The sequence below is a fragment of the Vulpes lagopus genome, chromosome 2 (assembly GCF_018345385.1).
Source record: "Vulpes lagopus strain Blue_001 chromosome 2, ASM1834538v1, whole genome shotgun sequence".
Lineage (NCBI taxonomy): Eukaryota > Metazoa > Chordata > Mammalia > Carnivora > Canidae > Vulpes > Vulpes lagopus.
The window spans coordinates 46,364,534-46,382,565 of NC_054825.1; the positions used below are offsets into that span (position 1 = coordinate 46,364,534).

General features: G+C 41.8%; 1 protein-coding gene across 3 annotated transcripts in view; it reads right to left on the reverse strand.

Moving 5' to 3' along the window:
• Positions 1-18,032, reverse strand: part of THSD4 (thrombospondin type 1 domain containing 4) — a 582,162-nt gene that overhangs the window by 16,656 nt on the left and 547,474 nt on the right. For all 3 annotated transcript variants that reach the window (XM_041743611.1, XM_041743613.1, XM_041743612.1), the window contains exon 15: positions 9,839-10,012. In XM_041743611.1, coding sequence (XP_041599545.1) covers positions 9,839-10,012 — 174 coding nt within the window. The remainder of the gene's footprint in view (positions 1-9,838; positions 10,013-18,032) is intronic.

Consider the following 18,032-nt stretch of genomic DNA (forward strand, 5'->3'; position numbering starts at 1 on the left):
TGGTTGTTCCTGTCCAGTAGATTCTATCACTTCTCACTATAACACAATGGACTACCATTCTGTTCCATCTGCTTGGCCTCAGTGGGTGGATACTGGGAACGAGTTTAGTCTCTCAGTGCCTGCACACTTGAGGACAAAGGGTTACATTAAAATTCCTTGGGACACACAAAGCTGAGAATATCCCAGACTGGGGACAATATCCCGTTGGTCAGCCCTCCCCACCCAACAGGTGGCCGGCAGGAAGCCTTTGACTGTGGCATCCAAGCCTCTCACTTCCCAGCTTGGTGGGAAGCTGCTTGAGAAGGTAGTCACACAAAGAGGGGGGTCCGAGAATTACGCATGTTGGAGTGTTTCATTAGTGTACAGAAACATGACGTGTATAATTGCTCACAAATTGTTTTATTTAGTATCTATTACTTTGTAAAGTGTTTTTCTTTTCATGTGTGGTTTACTCTTAATACTTCTGGATTACAGAATTTTAAGGCTGTGATCCATATACTTCTAGAGGCTTTAAATACTCTATCTTTATAAAAAGCCTCTCAAAATTTCTTCAGTTGAAAGTCTTAACATTAGCTTTGCTGTCTATATGCAGGAACATTGTCAAATAGAAACAGGGAAAACCCCACCCATATCTACAGAAGAAAAAGGCAACCCCAAACCAATAGACTATGGTCTGTTAGTCACACAGGACATAATGAACATCACCCTCAGCAGTTTCCACTTAGTGCCCTTCTTTTGGGGGAGACATCTTCCTACAACATCCAGAGAACAAGTCTTCTTGGTCTGTTTTTCCTATTTTATTCCATGTGAGTTAATGATTGATTTGGAGTATATCTAGGTTTTGTTCTTCTCTTTCAAATGCCACAATGACAGCATTAGAGGAAGGACAGGAGTGTCCGGCTGCCAGGGGAGAAAGTCTGGCCTCCCCTATACGGGGAGTGAGAATGTGTGTAAGGGCCCAGGGGGCAGCAGGGGTAGGAGAGGAGACATGGAAACTAGTTGAGACATCGTCACTAAACAGCTGCGTCTTTGGCCAAGATATCACACTTCCTCAGGTGTGGACTGTTTCACTGGTCAAGCGAGGGGGGCAGGAGGGGGGGTTTGGAAACCTGATCTGAAAGACCCCTAACTGCTCTGAGGGTCTGTGTCTGTGCTGAGTGCTTGGCAGAGAAGCAGGCGACAAACCTTGACCCAAATCTGAAGCTGTTTTCTGCTATTTGGCAAAGTCCTTGAAGAGATTGGGTAATTAAGGGAGAAGGAGCACATATCTCAGCCTTCTACCCCAAATGGCCAGAGAGGGCACAACACATGTGTTAGGGACAAGTGAATGGATGCCTGTGGCGGGAGATGTGTGCATGCATGAAACATCTGAAAACAGGAAAGGACACTCATGCTTGGTGGACCAGAAATTATGGGGAACATTTGAATGGTGAAAGGTGGATGGGATTAAATTGAAGGAGCACATCACAGTTCACAAGGCACATAGAGAAGGATGCCCAGCCCAGCAGAGAGGAAACAGCTCAAGTGCTTCAGGCGAGAAAGAATACGGGGAGCAGGAGGGAGGCCTCGGGATGGTGGCAGAGTGATCAGCTAAGGTGCTGACCAGGACGAGTGGGGCTGGCCTGACTGTGCCCAGGGGGAAGTGCAGGCACCTGCCCCTACCATATCAAAGGGCGAAGTGAAGATGTTTTCAGATATTTGATGGTTCAGAAACTTAACTACTCATGATTCTATTTGAAAGACTTACTGGGTCATGGTCTCTAATTAAATGAAAAAGAACCAGGAAGAAGACCCAGCCAGGACAGATACAAACCACAGTGGGCAAAAGCTGTTGTTAATAATGGAGACAGAGATTTTGGGGAATGATGAAAATGTTTTGGAATTAGTGGTGATAGTTGTACAGCTTTGTGAATATACTAAACACCACTGAATTGTATACTTTTAAGAGGGTGAATTTAATGGTATGTGAATTATATGTCAATAAAAAAGATAAACTTTGGAGGGCAGAAAGCTATTTTTAAACCTAAATCAGTATTTTCTATAAAATTCATTAACATTAATATGGAGTTAAGATCCAGATGATCTCAACATCTTTTTGGAGATATTGTGGATTGAGGAAGTGGAGGTAGATAAGTGGGGACTTATGGCTTCTGTCTTCCTTGCGGGGAGGATGTGATTACTGATGACACAGATAGAAACACTACAGTTTAAAACTCCATGCTAAAAACCTGAGTGTTTGGACCAGATGGATTTCACAGATATCTACAGAACTTTACATCCAAACTCAACTGAATACACATTCTTCTCAAGTGCACATGGAACTTTCTCCAGAATAGACCACATACTGGGTCACAAATCGGGTCTGAACCGATACCAAAAGATCGGGATAGTCCCCTGTATATTCTCAGACCATAATGCCTTGAAATTAGAACTTAATCACAACAAGAAGTTTGGAAGGACCTCAAACACGTGGAGGTTAAGGACCATCCTGCTAAAAGATGAAAAGGTCAACCAGGAAATTAAGGAAGAATTAAAAAGATTCATGGAAACTAATGAGAATGAAGATACAACCGTTCAAAATCTTTGGGATGCAGCAAAAGCAGTCCTGAGGGGGAAATACATCACAATACAAGCATCCATTCAAAAGCTGGAAAGAACTCAAATACAAAAGCTCACCTTACACATAAAGGAACTAGAGAAAAAGCAGCAAATGGACCCCACCCCCAGCAGAAGAAGACAGTTAATTAAAATTCGAGCAGAACTAAATGAAATTGAGACCAAAAGAACTGTGGAACAGATCAACAGAACCAGGAGTTGGTTCTTTGAAAGAATTAATAAGATAGATAAACCATTAGCCAACCTTATTAAAAAGAAGAGAGAGAAGACTCAAATTAATAAAATCATGAATGAGAAACGAGAGATCACTACCAACACCAAGGAAATACAAACGATTTTAAAAACATATTATGAACAGCTGTACGCCAATAAATTAGGAAATCTAGAAGAAATGGATGCATTCCTGGAAAGCCACAAACTACCAAAACTGGAGCAGGAAGAAATAGAAAACCTGAACAGGCCAATAACCAGGGAGGAAATTGAAGCAGTCATCAAAAACCTCCCAAGACACAAGAGTCCAGGGCCAGATGGCTTCCCAGGGGAATTCTATCAAACGTTTAAAGAAGAAATCAAAAAAAAGAAAAAAAAAAGAAATCATACCTATTCTACTAAAGCTGTTTGGAAGGATAGAAAGAAATGGAGTACTTCCAAATTCGTTCTATGAGGCCAGCATCACCTTAATTCCAAAACCAGACAAAGACCCCACCAAAAAGGAGAATTACAGACCGATATCCCTGATGAACATGGATGCAAAAATTCTCAACAAGATACTAGCCAATAGGATCCAACAACACATTAAGAAAATTATTCACCATGACCAAGTAGGATTTATCCCCGGGACACAAGGCTGGTTCAACACTCGTAAAACCATCAATGTGATTCATCGTATCAGCAAGAGAAAAACCAAGAACCATATGATCCTCTCATTAGATGCAGAGAAAGGATTTGACAAAATACAGCATCCATTCCTGATCAAAACACTTCAGAGTGTTGGGATAGAGGGAACTTCCCTCGACATCTTAAAAGCCATCTACGAAAAGCCACAGCAAATATCATTCTCAATGGGGAAGCACTGGGAGCCTTTCCCCTAAGATCAGGAACAAGACAGGGATGTCCACTCTCACCACTGCCATTCAACATAGTATTGGAAGTCCTTGCCTCAGCAATCAGACAACAAAAAGACATTAAAAGCATTCAAATTGGCAAAGAAGAAGTCAAACTCTCCCTCTTCACCGATGACATGATACTCTACATAGAAAACCCAAAAGCCTCCACCCCAAGATTGCTAGAACTCATACAGCAATTTGGTAACGTGGCAGGATACAAAATCAATGCCCAGAAATCAATGGCATTTCTATACACTAACAATGAGACTGAAGAAAGAGAAATTAAGGAGTCAACTCCATTTACAATTGCACCCAAAATCATAAGATACCTAGGAATAAACCTAACCAAAGAGGTAAAGGATCTATACCCTAAAAACTATAGAACACTTCTGAAAGAAATTGAGGAAGACACAAAGAGATGGAAAAATATTCCATGCTTATGGATTGGCAGAATTAATATTGTAAAAATGTCAATGTTACCCAGGGCAATTTACACGTTTAATGCAATCCCTATCAAAATACCATGGACTTTCTTCAGAGAGTTAGAACAAATTATTTTAAGATTTGTGTGGAATCAGAAAAGACCCCGAATAGCCAGGGGAATTTTAAAAAAGAAAACCATAGCTGGGGGCATCACAATGCCAGATTTCAGGTTGTACTACAAAGCTGTGGTCATCAAGACAGTATGGTACTGGCACAAAAACAGACACATAGATCAATGGAACAGAATAGAGAATCCAGAAGTGGACCCTCAACTTTATGGTCAACTAATATTCGATAAAGGAGGAAAGACTATCCATTGGAAGAAAGACAGTCTCTTCAATAAATGGTGCTGGGAAAATTGGACATCCACATGCAGAAGAAGGAAACTAGACCACTCTCCTTCACCATACACAAAGATAAACTCAAAATGGATGGGAGATCTAAATGTGAGACAAGATTCCATCAAAATCCTAGAGGAGAACACAGGCAACACCCTTTTTGAACTTGGCTACAGTAACTTCTTGCAAGATACATCCACAAAGGCAAAAGAAACAAAAGCAAAAATGAACTATTGGGACTTCATCAAGATAAGAAGCTTTTGGGATCCCTGGGTGGCGCAGCGGTTTGGCGCCTGCCTTTGGCCTAGGGCGTGATCCTGGAGACCCGGGATCGAATCCCACATCGGGCTCCCGGTGCATGGAGCCTGCTTCTCCCTCTGCCTGTGTCTCTGCCTCTCTCTCTCTCTCTGTGACTATCATAAATAAATAAAAATTAAAAAAAATCTTTAAAAACAATTTAAAAAAAAGATAAGAAGCTTTTGCACAGCAAACGATACAATCAACAAAACTAAAAGACAACCTACAGAATAGGAGAAGATATTTGCAAATGACGTATCAGATAAAGGGCTAGTTTCCAAAATCTATAAAGAACTTATTAAACTCAACACCAAAGAAACAAACAATCCAATCATGAAATGGGCAAAAGACATGAAGAGAAATCTCACAGAGGAAGACATGGACATGGCCAACATGCACATGAGAAAATGCTCTGCATCACTTGCCATCAGGGAAATACAAATCAAAACCACAATGAGATACCACCTCACACCAGTGAGAATGGGGAAAATTAACAAGGCAGGAAACAACAAATGTTGGAGAGGATGCGGAGAAAAGGGAACCCTCTTACACTGTTGGTGGGAATGTGAACTGGTACAGCCACTCTGGAAAACCTCTGTGTGGAGGTTCCTCAAAGAGTTAAAAATAGACCTGCCCTACGACCCAGCAATTGCACTGTTGGGGATTTACCCCAAAGATTCAGATGCAATGAAAACACTGGGAGACCTGCACCCCGATGTTTCTAGCAGCAATGTCCACAATAGCCAAACTGTGGAAGGAGCCTCAGTGTCCATCGAAAGATGAATGGATAAAGGAGATGTGGTCTATGTATACAATGGAATATTACTCAGCCATTAGAAACGACAAATACCCACCATTTGCTTCAACATGGATGGAACTGGAGGGTATTATGCTGAGTGAAGTAAGTCAATCGGAGAAGGACAAACAGTGTATGTTCTCATTCATTTGGGGAATATAAATAATAGTGAAAGGGAATATAAAGGAAGGGAAAAGAAATGTGTGGGAAATATCAGGAAGGGAGACAGAACATAAAGACTCCTAACTCTGGGAAACGAACTAGGGGTGGTGGAAGGGGAGGAGGGCGGGGAGTGGGGGGGAATGGGTGACGGGCACAGAGGGGGGCACTTGACGGGATGAGCACTGGGTGTTTTTCTGTATGTTGGTAAATTGAACACCAATAAAAATTAATTTATAAAAAAAATTAAAAATAAAATCCTGAGTGTTGTTAAGTGAATAAAAATAGGATATATAACTTCCAAAATGTTAGAGGGGGAAAAATGGAATTAGGGAAACCTGATTTGTACAAATGTGCAGAAAGGAAAGAAGAAACAGACCAAGAAAACATGGCAATAACATAAATAATAAACACAAATTAAGATGGCAGGGAAAAGTCCAAACATGCAAGTGATTATAATAAACGTGAATGGTTAAAATTTAACTCTTAAAAAACAGACTTGCAGGTTGGATAAAAATAGACAAAACTAGTCCTGCATACAAAAGATGTATCTTAAAAAATACATAAGAAGTTGACAAAGATACACCAGGTGAAAATCAACAATGAGAAATCAGAATAATGCAAATATCAGATAAGATATAATTCATGGAGAAAAGCATAGATGCCAGAGGTGGCATTTTAATAGGGATAACTACATCCACTGAGCAGGGCTAGTGATTACGTGTGTTTCTACACCTGAATAATCCCTGCAGTTGTACTTTATTTTATTTTATTTTTTTTTGCAGGTGTACTTTAGTGGATCACTGATCCAAGATGAGAGTGGAAATGTTGGCTTAGATGCCAGTGAAAATAAATCTTGACAGACACGCAGACAAGAGGGCCACTCCCAGTGGCTCTAGACACTGAAAGACCCCCCAGAACAAAGACAATTACAGGTGAAATAAACCTAGAATTGCCAGGGAAGAAAAGAAACATCTGTGCATCCATTGAGGCATGAATCTAGATATTGGTGGAATACCTAAAGAGTAGGAATTGGGCTACTTTGGCTCTAGATAGAAAAAAGACTCCCTAAGCTTGATAGGTCTTATTCTCTTGGGCTGGTTTTCTCCACAAGCTCTCAACAAGGCCACTGGAAACACCTGTGCTCACAACTTCCCAGAGAGTCTCTTCCCTTAAGTCTACATTCAAGTCCCAGGGAAGGACTCTCCTAGGCTTGGCCTGGGTTACATGTCCACCCTGGATCGGTCACTTGTGACCAGGCTAGTGGGGTGTTCTGGATGCCAACTACCACTCAAACCACATGGATGGAAGGGACATTTATCCTCATTCTAGTGTCAAGAAATAAGCACGCACTACTTCATTTTCTTTGGGGATAACATCAGATTCCCAGGGTAGGGAGGTGACAGCAGGCTCCAACACCCTTATAAATCCAGGACTGAAACCACGTCACATTCAATCACAGCCTGACCCTTTTGGACAACCAGGTAATAAATGCCATGTTTCTAAACTTAGCAGAAACAAACACTGCCTTCACCCAAATTCACATCACTCTCAGTTCTCCGAGTTAGGTCTGGAATCCACAGGAGGCCCTCAAGCAAAAAAGAACCTGAATCCTGCTCCCCTCTGGGGAGGTAGGATTGGTTTTGAGATTGGTAGACGTTCAAGTTGAATTGCTCTGCCTATCTTCACTGTGTAGATGCTGTCACAATTTCCCACAGGGCTCTTCCCTTTGCCTCATTTCTGTGGATATTTGGTGCAATATGGCCTACTCCGAATTATCTTTGGGATTTGAGTCCTAGGTGTTTTGCTACCAATAATGACATAGAAACAGCTGGCAGATAAAATAATGAACATGGGGAAAACGAACCGATATAGATTAGTAGATATTCTCATCCTTATGTTTGGATGGGGAGAGAGGCTCTGAGAGGTTGTTGCCTCAAGTCAGAAGAACCACAGAGAAACAGAGCCAGGACCAGCTATCAGCTATGCCTGACTCCGGCAGCCACTCGGGTAGTGCTGCAGGTACTTGAATTCCCTTCCTTTTTGAATTTTCTATGTTTGACAGTTTGTATTATAAAAACATTAAAGGAAATTTGAGAAGAAAACATTTCCCATGTTGTTCATATAAAAATCCATTCTTTGCAGCGGCTGAGATAAAGTTCCTATATTTTTGTATTCTGGTTCTCCCTTGTCACTATATCATGTGTACTTTCTACGTCTCCCTAATTATCACTGTTGTTGTTACATAATATTTTAATGAGTTATGATACACTGTAATATCCCTACGTACCCTGCTGTCATGAACACTTCTGTTTAAAAAAGCCTTTTTTTTCCCCTTCTGTTAATTATTTCCTTAAAATGAATCCCCAGAAGTGAAGTGACTGGTTAAGGCAAATGAACATTTTTATGGTTCTTGACTTTTATTGCCAAATTGCTTTCCAAGGGGGTTATATCAGCTTACAAGGACGGGCAGTCAATTTTTTTTCAGGGTCTGTTTTTAAAGCTACTTAAAAGAAATCAACTTCTAGATGGAGCCAGAGACCCTGATAATGTATGATTCATGATCATCAGCCAAAAAGTCCTTGGAGAACCAGCCAGCCCCAAGAGCCAGTGCTAAGTGGTCCTAGAACTCAAAGTACTAATGGCAATCATAATGGGGCAGTAAGAAGGAATGATATTTTCCACATTTCTGCGTTCAATTTTGGAATACTGAGGAAAAAAATCAATTGATCCATGAAATTACTTTATTAAAATATTCAGTATTATCTGTTCTTTATAAGGAACAACCTCAACTTTTCCTTTATCTGCTTCTATTTTCCCTTCAGTCTTACTGAGGTATAACTGATGAATAAAATTGCAATATATTTAAGATGTACAAATGATGAGTTGATGTACATATGCGTTATGAAAGGATTCTCACAATCAAGTTAATGAACACATCCATCACCTCACAGAGTTGCCTGTTTTGTACCATGTGAGATCGCTTCCCTTCTACTCTCTTAGCAGATTTCAGTGATACAGTATTACCAGTTACAGTCACCATGTTATATACTAGAATCAGAACTCCTTCATCGTAGAAAGTTTGCACACTCTAACCCACCTCTCCCCATGTCCCCACCCTCCCGACCCTGGCAACTACCATTCTGCTGTTTCCCTGAGTTCTGCTTCTTTTTTTCTTTCCCCAGATTCCACATATAAGTGATACCATGCACTATTTGTCTTTGCCTGGCCTATTTAACTTAGCATAATGTCCTTCAGGTCTACCCATGTTGTCACAAAGGGCAAGATTTCCTTCTTTTTTATGGTTGAATAGTACTCCATTCTATATGTACAGAATATATATATATACACATAATACATATGCTGTAATGTGTGTGTGTATACACACATAAGACATCCATAATGTATGTACACACACACACACACACACACACACATCTATCTTACATCTTCCTTATCCATCTATCAACAGACACTTATGTTACTTCCAGAACTTGGCTACTGTGAATAATGCTGCTATGAACACGGGAGTGCAGGTATCTCTTTGAGATCGTGGTTTTACTTCCTTTGGATATGGATCCTATCTGTTTGTGCATCTGACACTCAAATATAGACAAAATGGGCTTTATTAACAACAATAATTGCAGCAGCAGTTATGATTTATTGTGTATTTGTTGTATGTCAGGCACTGTACTACATTCTTCATATACATTACTTCTAAAAATAACCTCACAGTGTGGTTGTTAACAATGTTTTATAGACAGAGAAACCATGCTAGATCATAAGCTACCTGAGGGCAGGGATATTTGCTTTGCTCATTGATATATTCCGAGCACTTAGAAGTGTGTAGTAGGTGTTCAAGAAATACTGTTGCCTGAACAAGGCTTCAAGAGCGTAAGCAGCTTCTCCAGGGCCACGAGTAGCACTGCTGGGATTCAAACCCAGGACACCTGGGATACACCAAATCCTGTTTCCTGACCCCTCTGCTATGTATGCCATCTCTTACCAGGGATAGACAAACACAGCCAGCTCCGGCCACTCACCTGGCTCCAGCTCCCTGCAAACCACTCCACCTTGCCCGTGCAGGGCCCGTTGTCACATGGGGTGGCCTCCGCTGGCCGGTTGTTCCCACAGCCCTCCAGGGGCAGGCTGCTGATGTGGTTGGTCATGCACACCACTGAGCGTGTCCGCACCCCAGCCCCACACTCCGCTGAGCACTGCAAGACAGGAGAAGGGCACATTAGAGGGGAGGCCCCCGCAGGTTCTAATGATGTGGAGGAGGACTGAACATCTCTTTCCCTACCAACTCTTTCACCCAGGAGTCTCTGACTACTTTCACGCACAGCTTACTCCATCCATTGTAGGCTATCAGTAGGTCAAACCCCCATTTTAGATTTTCTGGGAGAGTCTTCATTCCAAATATCCTGTCCCACTGTTGCAACTGATAGACTTGTCAGACGATCTGTCTCGACTTTTGCTTTTGAAAATATATCCAGCAGCAGAGGAATGAGAGCATGAACATGTGGGCATGTTCTGGGGAGTCTGGGCTGTTCTGGGGAAGCTGGGGAAGTGAAATCCATCACCTCAACATGGCTGCCTGATATTAAGGCAGGGTGGTCCTAGTCCCTGAAGGCCACAGCTGTGACAGTATTAGGAGACAGCTCCCCATAGAGGGACAACTTGGCCTGGGAACCAAACACATCAGTGTTAATATCCCTCCTGGCTGGGTGGCCTGAGGCAAGGGACCCAGCCCCTTCCACCTCTGGCATGCTCATCTGGATGGTTGGCATAGGAACACATTACAGGTAATGAATAACGTGCTTTCCATATAGCAAGTGCTCAATACATGGTATGAGGGGCTTTAAAGGGCCAAGTTCTGTATTCCCACTCTAAGGCAGAGAAACTGAGTTAAGGTCCTCACTTAAAGCCACATAACCACCAGTGATTTCTGTCCTACAGCCATACTCTGCCCTCATCTAGGGCCTACTAAACTCATTCCTGTCATACCCCAAAGCTTGAGGAGCATTTTTCATCTGTCTTGAAATACTTTGGAATGCTGTCTAATTTTGCTTCTCATTCTGTATGTTCAGACATTTCTGGACCTCTTTGTCTGAGTCCTTCCCAGACACCTCACGTACAACACGTAAAACAGTGGAGCACCACCTTCACCACCATCACTACTGATACTCTTGGTTTTCCAATTTGTGATCAAATCTCTAGAAGGATTCAAAAGTTGACTGTTCTTTTGAGTTTTTGCTTCCAACATCTAGCCAAATGTCCGGTCTCACAGATTCTGGTTTCACCACATTTTTCCTGTCTTGTTTCTTTTTGCCTGTAGTTCCCAGCACCACTAATATTCTTCCCCTGGACTGTGGTCACAGCTTGTTGCTTAGCTTCACCACCTTTTTTAATTTGCTGGGCTTTCAGAAGCTGGGAATGCTGTGCTGAAAATCCCTCTGATGCCATCCCATTCCAACATGGACTTCCCCACCTGCATTCAAGCTTTCCTATAAGACCACCTCAGTCAACCTCAGTCTTCTAAGCTAACTTCCCATTATTCTTTCCCATACAGCTCATGCTGGACAGAGCCAGGGTCCTCCATTTCCCAATCTCATGAAGCCTTCATTGTTCCTTGTCCATACTGTTCCTTCCATCTGCCTAGAGGGGTCTTCCCCTTTACCAGGACACATCAAAATCCATTAAGGCTCAGCTCCAATGCCATCTCCTCTGTGAAAACTCCTTTCACTGACAAATATATTCTTCCCAGTCTCAGAATTCTCAAGGCACTGTGCACCCTACTGTCTTCCTTTGTATTAAAGTGACTTATGTCCTACCGTACTTTTTCCTTTATATAAGCAGGTTCAGTGAAGGCAGGGACTATTGCAGCATCTTTACTTCCTTCTCAGGTCAGCACCTTACCCATGGGCAAATCCATGAATATCAGTTGAATAAATGAATACAGACTTGGGTCCTTCCTTGCTTGTTTCTCTTCTGTCACCAGCACCTTCCAACTCTGAAAGTGACCCTTTAGAGTACAACCAAAGCCCATCTTAAGGGTTTCTGCTGGGTATTCCCTTAAAAAATGTTTGTTTTATCAACATGATTATTAAAAAAAATAAACAAAAGTGACATCATTTAAATGAAATTTGAGAAAAGAAAAACATACCACTTTGTTTCCTTACCAAAATTGCCATTTTCATTTTTTTTTTATGATGGTCACACACAGAGAGAGAGAGAGAGAGAGAGAGAGAGAGAGAGAGATTGAGAGGCAGAGACATAGGCAGAGGGAGAAGCAGGCTCCATGCACCAGGAGCCCGATGTGGGATTCGATCCCGGGTCTCCAGGATCATGCCCTGGTCCAAAGGCAGGTGCCAAACCTCTGGGCCGCCCAGGGATCCCGCCATTTTCATTTTTGTACATTGCTATCTAGTCTTTTTTTTTTTTTTTAAGATTTTATTTATTTATACATGAGAGACACACAGAGAGAGAGAGAGAGAGAAAGAAAGAGACACAGGCAGAGGGAGAAGCAGGCTACCCACAGGAAGCCTGATGTGGGGCCCGATCCTTGAACCAGGATCACACCCAAGTCAAAGGCAGACGCCCAACCGCTGAGCCACCCAGGGGTCCCTGCTATCTAGTCTTGTAAAGTCACAGCCTGGATGAATAACCAAACATTTACATGACCACTGCTGGGCTGGGCCTGCCTCCTCAAGGAGGAAACTCCAGAGCAAAGCGCCTGAAGGGGATGAGAACATGTCACCCGAAAGTATACTACATTGACCTATTTTGAATGGAAGGCACTTGAGAAACATCAGATCCAGGAAGGGCTCTCTGCCCTCCCTATCCCTGCCTAAAAGCAGAGCATGAACTTCCTGTGGGAAATTTCCACCTAGTATCAGGAAGAAGAGGACATTTTTATAATCAGTGTTGGGGAGCTGATGCCAGGATGAGTCTAAACTAACAAACTTTACCCAAATAATCCTTATCTTCAGTTAGTTTCCCCATATATTTCTAAGCCACTTTCTTGTATTTTATTTCCTCTAGAAGCCCCAACCCCTTTCCTTTGTCTAGTCACTTCTTCAAAATTTATCAATCTTTGTTAAAATGGTATAAAAGCCCTAAAGTCTAATTGTGTCTTTGGGATTTTTTACTTCTGTCTTATGAGGCTCTCTGTGCCATGTGCAAAAAAATAACATTAGCTAAAATGTGTTGGCTTTTGTCAGTTGAATATGCAGGCTTCAGTTGCAGAACTTAGGGTAGAGGGAAAGTTTTTTTTCCCTTCCCTATAGGCTCACAAACCCTTTGCATGACTTGCACTCTATCTGCCTTCTTATTTGGAATGTGAGCCAACAACAACAACAAAATCCTTTGCTACAATAATTGGAATGTTCTAGGCTAAAGGGCTTTTTGTTTCAGCTGTATATTATCTGGTCTCTTTCCTAGCTTTAAACACTCAAGATATTTAAATCCTCCTGAAGAATGCAAGGCAAATTAAGTCATCTTCCTGTTTTGAACATTAAGAATATTTCTTCCCAAGTAATTTTCATTTACCTAACTTAATTTCTGCTTTCCAAACCAAGTAACATACTCACATCTGGGAATATTTCTACATACCTTCATGTGCTTCATTTAAAAGAAGAATGTAGGGTTTTTTTGTTTTTTAAGATTTTATTTATTTATTCATGAGAGACATAGAGAGAGAGGAAGAGACATAGGCAGAGGGAGAAGCAGGTTCCCTGAGAGGAGCTCCATCTGGGACTCGATTCCAGGACCTGGGGATCATGCCCTGAGCTAAAGGCAGATGCTCAACCACTGAGCCACCCAGGTGTCCCTAAAAGAATGTTAAGGTGCCCAGACCAAGTGCCAATGAGAGAGCCTTAGAAGGATGAGCCTGTAAGGGATTTCTCCTTATTACACAACAGCAGCACAAAGGCATTTCAACTTGGAAGTAGTTATCCACACTGGCCCAGGTGTGGGAAGCCTCTCAGCAGGAATGAGGGGAACGATGGGCCTCTACCAGGCAGCAGAGACCACCTTTTAAAGCCAGGCCTTGAAACACTCCCACTCATCGCCCCTGAAGGATGTGCTTGCAAGAGGGACCAAATCCTCTTGGTAAAAGGACCTGGCTCCTCGCTGAACTTCTGGGCTGACCAAACACAGATACGTATGAAATTTCCAAGCAACTGTGTGGTGAGGATTGTCTTCTCGCTCCATAGACCGCTGAATGCTAAACTTGGCCCAATTGGCCCTCTCAGGACTGACTACAAAGCTCTCATGGCTATTCCTGAACTTCAGGTTCACACATCATCTTCTGTAATTAAGTAACAGAAAGTACAACATCTTATTTCTTCTGGAAAACATCCTTAGATACTAGGTGTTACAAAATTGAGGCTGGTGGATTTTCTAAAAGTTTTTTTTTTCTCTCTTGTGACTAAATGTTGCCCATGTGTTTAAACCTGTCCATTGATTTACAGAACTAAGAAGTAAATGATGCCTCTGATTAAGGCCCACCCTCAGTTAAAGGTACTGCAAGGACGTGTTTATGATGAGTCATTGAGTCAGAAAGACTACATAGCCCTGGAAGTTTAAGAGAAGAATCAGGTTTGAGTTCACAAGCTCAACTCAATTAGGTAGAGTTTAATTTAATGAGTTTAATTTCAATGCTTTCATTGGCTCATTTGACAGAGAATGAGAGAGAGAGCACAACCAAGTGGAGCAGCAGGCAGAGGGAGAGGGAGAAGCAGGCTCCCTGCTGAGCCCCCAGGACCCTGGGATCATGACCTGAGCCGAAGTCAGACACTTAACAAACCGAGCCACCCAGGGGCCCCAACTGATTTTATTTTATTTTTATTTTTTTATTTTTATTTCTTATTTTTTATTTTATTTTAAATTGGGCAACAGGATGTCTTCTGGATCCTTAAGTATTTGTACACTTCAATCACATTTTCTTTAATCTCTCCCCCTTCACCTCTTTACGTGGAGGCTGTATCTCATTCACGCCTGGCATTATTAGGTGCTCAATACATGTTTATTCCAATGGCAAAAAAATGGGATAGCTCAGCCTAAAGCTTAACAAGGTTGACTTTTATATAAAACCACAAGTCACGTATGAAAGACTGCACCAGCTGGTCATTTCTGGGGACTGACCCTTTTGTGAAGCTAACTGGTGATTCAGAGGCTCATTTCATGGTACCCAATCTCATGGAGGTCATGGTTTCAAATATGTCATCCCTTTAATGCTCATTCAGCAGTTACCAATGAGGATACAGAGGGTCAGAGAGCAGCTTGCTCGAGGTATAATAAGACATAAGTCCTGGGGGAAGTGCTGCCGAAGCCAGTGCACCTTCCTGAAAACCACCCACACCCCCTTCCCACTCATCTACTCCAAGTGGGAACATTCGGGAATAATGTTATGTTCTGGGGGTCAATAAAGCAAAATTACCTACTTATTTACATCATAGCACTAAATTGATATGGCTTAAGATATCTTTCCGAAAAAGAACAAAGAAGTTCCCTAAACAGAAGAATAAAGTGCTCATTCTTTCCTTTATTTGGAATTTTAAGACAAGTGTTAGATCCAGCAAGTACTTAGGTTATGATGCGGAACAAATTTACATGAAAGGGAAATTTACAAGTGTTTGTTGGAGAGGAAATAAAAATAGGGGTTGATTCAGTTATAGGAGGCAAACAATAGCTTAGTCTACTTAAAAGTCATGCTTTAGGGGCACTTGGGTGGCTCAGCAGTTGAGGATCTGCCTTTGGCTCCTGTCCTGATCCCAGGGTCCTGGGATTGAGTCCCACATCGGGCACCCTGCAGGGAGCCTGCTTCTCCCTCTGCCTGTGTCTCTGCCTCTCTCTGTATCTCTCATGAATAAATAAATAAAACCTTTAAAAAAATTCATAATTTAAAGGTTTTTAATGTCATTAACATGCTTATAATAAATACATATGTGAAAAAAGGTTACAAAATGATAGACATAGTATTATGATTTGTGTCCTTCAAATATGTATGAATACAAAAACACTATGTATGTAAAGTATGTATGAGTAGAAAAAAGCTTGACAATATAGTTTAAAAATCTTAACTTATTATCTGCTAATGAAAAGATTATAGGTATGCTCGTCTGATTTTTAAATATTTTTTATGATGCTATATGTTACTTTATGACCAGGAAAAGTGAACATTTTTTTATCCATAACTACATTAGGTCTTTAATTGGAAGTGCATATTATTCAAGTGAAAAATTCTTTTGAGACAACATGTTTGCAACTACACATTAAAGAAGTAGAAAATGGCTATTTACCATTTGTTAAGTAGAGATAAGTTATTAAATCTGTAGTCTCATAAAAACTATAAATATTTTATTTTATTTATTTCTTATTTTTTAAAAGGTTTTATTTATTTATTCATGAGAGAGAGAGAGAGAGAGAGAGAGAGAGAGGCAGAGACACAGGCAGAGGGAGAAGCAGGCTCCATGTGAGGAGCCCGACGTGGGACTCGATCCCGGGTCTCCAGGATCCCGCCCTGGGCCAAAGGCAGTGCTAAACCGCTGAGCCCCCCAGGGATGATGATTAAATATTTTAGATGAAATATTTGAGATGTATTATAAACTCAGTTGTCCTGCGCTATCTTTGTATATAGCCTTCTTTTGATTATACTGTTTGTGTTAATATAAACAATTCTCTTTATATTCTAGAATAATGATTGCTGAAGATGAGGAAGCATTTACTGAAAAAATAATTTCAGCCATTTTAATCTTCACATGAGCATTCCAAACCTTGCATTTCCTCTAGTGAATGTGAACCTTTAGAAAAATTTCCAAGCTTCAGTCTATTTGGATGTATGAGTCATTGAACATTTGTAGATGAAATTACCTTAGGCCCTGCATATTCTTTATGAGGTGTCCCATAATGTATTAAGGATTAAAAGGACTTAAGTGCTCTAGACTTCAAATGATCTTGTTCCTTTTGATTCATGACAATTGGTATGATAAATTGTGTGTTTGTATTACAAACTTTTATATTACAGGATACAGCCATTTTAATGTAAGGTTTTTTTTGTATATGTGATAAAAATAATTTTTGCCCAACCTTTTTTTCCCCCCCAAGATTTTATCCATTTATTTGACGGAGAGCGAGAGAGTGAAAGCACAAGCAGAGGGACAGCAGAGCGAGAGGGAGAAGCAGTCAGAAAGGATGCTGGCCGAGGAATCCACCCATGTGGCGGGATGGTGACACGTGGAGATTTACTCCTCTGAACTTGACATGTCGCCCCGTTGTTCACACGATGCTGGGGGGAGAGGAGGCTCCTGAGCTGTTTCCTAAGGTTCTGTGAACTAGCCTAGTCCTCTCTTCCCCTTGGACCAGTGGCCTCTGTGCCCCCTGGGAGCCCATGAGGAAGGCAGATTCTTGGGCCCACCTCCTGGCGCTGACCCAGGCTAGGCACTGTGTGTGGGTTTTCAGGTGATCTGTAGGCACACTACAGTTTGGGAGCACAGTGAGGGACTCTAAGGTGCACACCGGGCCCAACCGAGAGAAAGGTACTGAAGACAGAGCCAGCCAGTCCTGTTGACAGCTCAAGTTTCCAAGGGCTCTAGAGAATCCTGACACCCAAACCACCAAACTGTGGGCATGGGGGCCAGTCTGCTGCCCCGAGAGCAATCTCCTGATGGCCTCTCCCACTGCCAGCCAGTCAGGAGCTTCCATAAGAAAAGGAATGAAACTCATTATCTTCTTCTAGCTCTCTCCTCCCGACCCCAAGATACGCTCTGGAATTTTGCTTAGTACTTTTCCCTGCACCTTTTTTCTTATTGTGGCAAAATACATACAATAAAATTTACCATTTTAATCATTTTAAGTGTACATTTCAGTGGCATAAATTACATCTACACTGTGTGCAACCATCACCATGACCCAACTCCAGAATCCTTATAAATCTTTTTTTTTTAGGGACAGCATGCACATGCATGCATGGGAGCAAGGAGGGGAGGGGTAGAGGGAGAGGGAGAGAGAGAGAGACTCCCAAGCAGGCTCCATGGCCAGCGTAGCCCCACATGGGCCTCAGTCTCACAACCCTGAGATCATGACCAGAGCCAAAATCCAAGAGTTGGATGCTTAATCAACTGAGCCACCCAGTTGCCCCTAGTTTTATCTTCGATAGATGAACTCTAGCTCTTGCTGGTTTCCTTGCACACAGGTAACTGGTGCACACATATAACTAATATGCTTCAGACGTCA